The 5,290-nt window shown below is 39.1% G+C and overlaps 1 protein-coding gene across 1 annotated transcript in view; it reads left to right on the top strand.

Annotated features, from left to right (window-relative positions):
* The window catches only part of ABHD3 (abhydrolase domain containing 3, phospholipase), a 73,476-nt gene extending 71,246 nt beyond the window's left edge, over positions 1-2,230 (top strand). The window contains exon 11 of the mRNA XM_004702901.4: positions 1,387-2,230. Coding sequence (XP_004702958.2) covers positions 1,387-1,556 — 170 coding nt within the window. The 3' untranslated portion in view covers positions 1,557-2,230. The remainder of the gene's footprint in view (positions 1-1,386) is intronic.
* Positions 2,231-5,290: the final 3,060 nt, after the last annotated feature.

The raw sequence follows: 5,290 nt of genomic DNA, 5'->3' as shown, positions 1-5,290 counted from the left end.
GACAGGGCAAGATATGACAAAATACCAATTTATAAACTATCAAGGGCAGGGCCCGGGCGTGCGGGCGGCGCAGGGGGCGGAAAAAAACCCAAAAACTATCAAGGGCTCATGAGGGAGGGGAGAACGGGGAGGGAGGGGAAAAATGAGGACCTAATGTCGGGGGTTTAAGTGGAGAGAAATTATTTTGAGAATGATGTACAAATGCGCTTTACACAATTGATGTGTTTATGGATTGCGATAACAGATGTATGAGCCCCTAATAAAATGTTTTTAAAAAAAACACATTTTAACGGTCTGAATTCTAAGCATGGGGGAAATATAACAAAAATTAAGCAACCTTAATGAACACTCTTTAGAGTGTGCTTTATACTCAGGGTATATTTCATTACTGGTGAATTCTTTTAAATAAAGCATCTATTTCAAAATCAATTTTCTTCTTCCCAACAAACATTAAAATGCAGAGAAGAAAGGCAAAGAAACCACTCAAAAATAGACACTATGACCATTTGTGTGTATGTTAGTCTTTCTGTGTGTTTGCTGTCGGATATGTCTATCTGTTGTAGGAGCCCTGGTGGTACAGTGGTTAAAGCACTCAGCAGCGAACCAAAAGGTCATCAGTTTGAACCCAGCCCCTCCTAGGAAGAAAGATGTGGCAGTCCGCTTCCCTGAAGACTGACACTCGTGAAAACCACCCAGGGCAGTCTCCTCTGTGCTGGATGGTCACTGTGAGTCAGAGCTGACTATCAGCAGGAAGCTTGCTTTTTTAGACTAGGGAGCGTCAATAAGTCCATGGCAAAGTCCATTGTCCTTTAATCTTTTCATTCCAGTTTTCTATGGACTTTTGAAGCTCCCGCATATATTTATAGAGAGAAATACAGGTACATATGTAGATATAGACACATCATTTTGGCTCTTTCATACAGCTACTAATTGGCCTTAGGCATCTGACTTCCTGTAAAATAATCCGAAGTCCACAGAGACAGTGTGGCACATAGGTGAGAGGCAGATAGTCTATAGTGCAAATACGTACATTCCTTGAATTATTTTATTTAATTCCTCAAAGCCTAGCTAACAAGGACTTAGGAAACAATGATATTTTATTATCTTGCATCGCAAGAAATCTCCAGCTATACTTTTGTGATGTGATTAAACAATTGGTTTGTTCTTACAAAAACAATAGTCCAGCATTTGACCATATGAACATAGACAGTATGCATTTATAAGACTTACTCTGTTTACTCATTATAGATATTTGTTTAATGGTGGTTTTAATTGATTACCAATAATCAATATATGAAGTTTTTCTATTAAAAAATAATCATGATTATATTTTTTCTCTCTTCTTCCCTTGCCCCTCCCCTGCCTTCCCACCCCCCCACCCCCAAGGTATCCCAATAGAAACAGCTAAGCAAAACCCTAATGTGGCTTTGGTCCTTACTTCTTATGGAGGCCATATTGGTTTTCTGGAAGGACTCTGGCCACGGCACACCTACATGGATCGAGTCTTCAAGCAGTTTATGCAAGCCATGGTTGAACATGGACATGAACTCTCTTAATTCATCAGGTGCTTTCTATCCGAGCCACCATTATAAAGCTTAGTGCACACATTTTAACTACTCTATATAAAGCAAATAAGCCAGCAGGTGGGAGAAGAGGTCCAGAATGACATGCAAAAACTACTTTTTGGGGAAATAAAACCAACTTTGTAGCAAGAAATGAAATATAGTATTAGATTGTTACTTAGATTTTATTTTTACTATGCCTTACCAAGTATGACCTTAAATAAAGTAGTATAAATGGAACTGCACTTAACCAAAACTATCATGTAAAAAGATTTTAATTCCTCAGGGTTTTGATTTAGGCTAGTATTTTTTAGATTACTCATTTTAGGTAATTTAATGGTACTTTAATAACTGTTAAATGATTTTGTTTATTGGAATGTTAAGTTACAAATTGGCACATTCCTAAAGGTGTTCATACCTGATGATATATCATGATGATAATATGAAAAGACTGGAATACAGTGCGCTAAATCTTTTATGTATCCTAACTTTACAAGGCAAGTGCAATAATGTAAGACTGATGTCAATATATGCTCTTTTACTCTGATAATATTCTATTAGGGCTGATTTATGTTTTATAATGATTATAATTCACGTTTATTTTTAAAATAGTCTATGTACATACATATATATCAATATATTAAAATAAACTCTAGCCTTTTAAAATGTTTCTTTGTAAGATTTTATGTTCAAAAAAGGCCCAGGAAATAATCCCTCAAAATTCATGTATGACTATTACATGAAGAGATTATGATGAAAAGTTACAATCGTTTCATTTCATTGCCCCCAGACTATCGGGCTCACACCATTTATACCAGTTAAGAATATTTTCAGTCCTTCAAAACCTACGGTGACTTCAAGAATTACCTAAAACCGAACCCACTGCCATCAATTTGGTTCCAACTCATAGAAACCCTACATAAGGTTTCCCAGGCTGTAAGTCTTGATGGGAGCAAACATCCTCATCTTTCTCCTCTGAAGCAGCTGGTAAGTTTGACCCGCTGACCTTGTGATTAGCAGTTTAGTGCTTATCCTGCAGTGCCACCAGGGGGTCCTTAGATTGAATGAGATTTACTTGTCTTACATCACAAGAAATCTCCAGGTAGACAGAGGGGGTTCAGCGTCTTACAATGTCATTAGAGACCCAGACTGTTACCCCTCCATCTATAGCGGCCTAATTGTCTCCCAGACAAAGGATGGCAGCTGCAGTTCCCAACATACATTCTCATTGAGAGAAGGAAAGGAGGACAAAGTGGGGTGCCAGACACATCTGCCCTTTGGGAAAAGTAAACTATTTCAGATTTGTACTTAAACCCATTGACCAGAATAGGCCACACAGCCATGCCTGGTTAAGTAGAACACTAGGAAAACAAATATATAAACTTTCCAATTATGTTGAGGTTAACAAGGGAAAAAGGGTTGGCAATGGTTGAGTTAGTAAGTCAACGGTGATATCTTCCAGACCACTGAACATCCCTCTTTTTGGGGGGGTTCTATTTCTCTTTTTTTCTTTTTATCATTTTATTGGGGGCATGTACAACTCTTATCACAATCCATACATCCATCCATTGTGTCAAGCACATTTGGACATTGCCATCATCATTCTCAAAACATTTGCTTTCTATTTGAGCCCTTGGTATCAGCTCATTTTTTCCCTTTCCTCCCCGCCCCCTCACTCACAAACCCTTTATAATTTATAAATTATTTTGTCATATCTTACACTGTCCGATGTCTCCCTTCACCCACTTTTCTGTTGTCCATCCCCAAGGGAGGGGGTTATATGTAGATCCTTATGATCAGTTCCCCATTTCTACCCCACCTTCCCCTTACCCTCCTGGGAGTGCTACTCTCATTATTATACTCTCATAAACCTGAGGGGTTTATCTGTCCTGGATTGAGGGGGGGGTACTATTTCAATGTGTTTATAAATATATCTTGCCTCAGGTATTATATTGAAAGAACTTTATGGGAAAAAAACCTTATTAACACAAAAATGCCTACTAAAGAATGCCACCATTTTGATAGTTCCTGAAAATGTACACCCTTAATTCTGTGTCTAAACATCAGAATACTAGTCAGTGCTTTTTTGTCTGGTCTGCATGTAAATATAAATAATAATTATACTCAGTCTCTATGGCTTAATGGACGCTGAGCCTACCTTCCAGAATTCTCTTTAGACTCTCAAAGAGTTAGCATGAAAGACACTCTTTCTTTGGGATTATAAACCCTAGGGATACTGGAGACCTTCATTTGCAAGGGACCCTTGTTGAATGAACCTAAGAAAAAGTTAGGCAAATAGAGCCAAAAGAAAAAAAAACAACAGTCCTGAAAACTTTACATGAGCCTCTGTTTATAGTCAGGTTGAAAGCCCAGAGTGACCTTCCCTGTAGAAAGTTACTAAATTTCTTTTTTAAGTTGCTCTTCTTTCACTCACAGCTCAAAAGCCTTACGCAATGGAATGACGTATGTGAAGAGAATGGTCAGCTTGTTAGTCTGCCTGTCTCTGTTTCTTTGTGAGAGTTTACACAGCATTTTCTATCTATAGCTATCTAAAATGAAGGCAATGTATGCACATAGCAATGCTTAGTGACCTGAATATTTACTTTTTAACAATGTTCTTGAGATATCATTCATCCATAATAAAAATTCACCCTTTCATGACCAAATTGTGTTTGTTAAATTGGGTTGATAAAAGGTAATGTCCTGGGATGCATGCTTCATAATTGAATCATATTAACACATTATTAGGTAAATGGACTTTGAAAAGTAGCATGTGGGTGACCAGTATCCTCCTGGACTCTGGAGCAGGATAGGTGGGACGAGGCATGAGAAAAACGGTTTGTCCTGCACAAATGTATTTTGTGTGTAATTTTTGGAAACACAAAGTAACCCATAAAGGCACCTGCAGTGGCTGCACATAGCTCTTTGAGTGCCCTTAGTGCTGCATTCTCGTGACAAGTAAATGCTTTCCAATAAGTGGGAGCTAAGCATTATTTGGCACCACGCTTAATCCTTGTTTGTTCTTCATCAAAAGGTAGTCTTCCTAGTCATTGGATTTCCTGGCCCACAGTCAGCTGCCTAATGAGAGTGGGCCCGAAGGAAAGCTGGTCGCATCTGTCCCCCATGTTACCTGGGGCTGTAAACAAAAGTTGGCATGGTATGCTCAAGAAAACAAGGAGAGGCAGGAGCAGCCAGCCAACAAAGCGGAAGGCTCGTGTGACTTTTGGAAAGCTCCCGTATTAGTCCAGAAAATAAGTTCTTCACCTGAAAAGTTGCATCATCACCAAAACCACAACTTCCAAATGGCAAACAGAAAACCGTAGCCATGCGCAAGGCTTACCTCATTGTACAGCAATCAAAAGAGGCATACGTGTTACACGTGTACACCTCTGGGATGCACACCCTTGTTCAATACCTTCTACATACCATAATTTGGCACCACTGAATGTTTCTTTACCAGATGCCAGAAAGTAGTAGTGGACAGTAGAATACCAAGCGTGCAAGAAGTCAACTTGAAAGTACCATACAAATCCCACTTTTCTTGAAGGTGTGCGAGTCAGTGGTTTTCAATGAGCAGTGTTTATTCAGAGTTTTAGAACCATCATCACTATCTAAATTAGGGGTAGCCTCTCGTCACCCCAAAAAGAAACCCCTTAGCCATGTGTAGTCATTCCGCACCCCCACCCTCAACCCCTAGGCAACTGCTAACCTATTTTGTCTCTAAAGAT

The sequence above is a fragment of the Echinops telfairi genome, unplaced genomic scaffold (assembly GCF_000313985.2).
Source record: "Echinops telfairi isolate 266 unplaced genomic scaffold, ASM31398v2 ScPeMD7_7400;HRSCAF=8409, whole genome shotgun sequence".
Lineage (NCBI taxonomy): Eukaryota > Metazoa > Chordata > Mammalia > Afrosoricida > Tenrecidae > Echinops > Echinops telfairi.
Note: the sequence above shows the minus strand (reverse complement) of the source record. Positions and strands in the feature narration are given on the sequence as shown.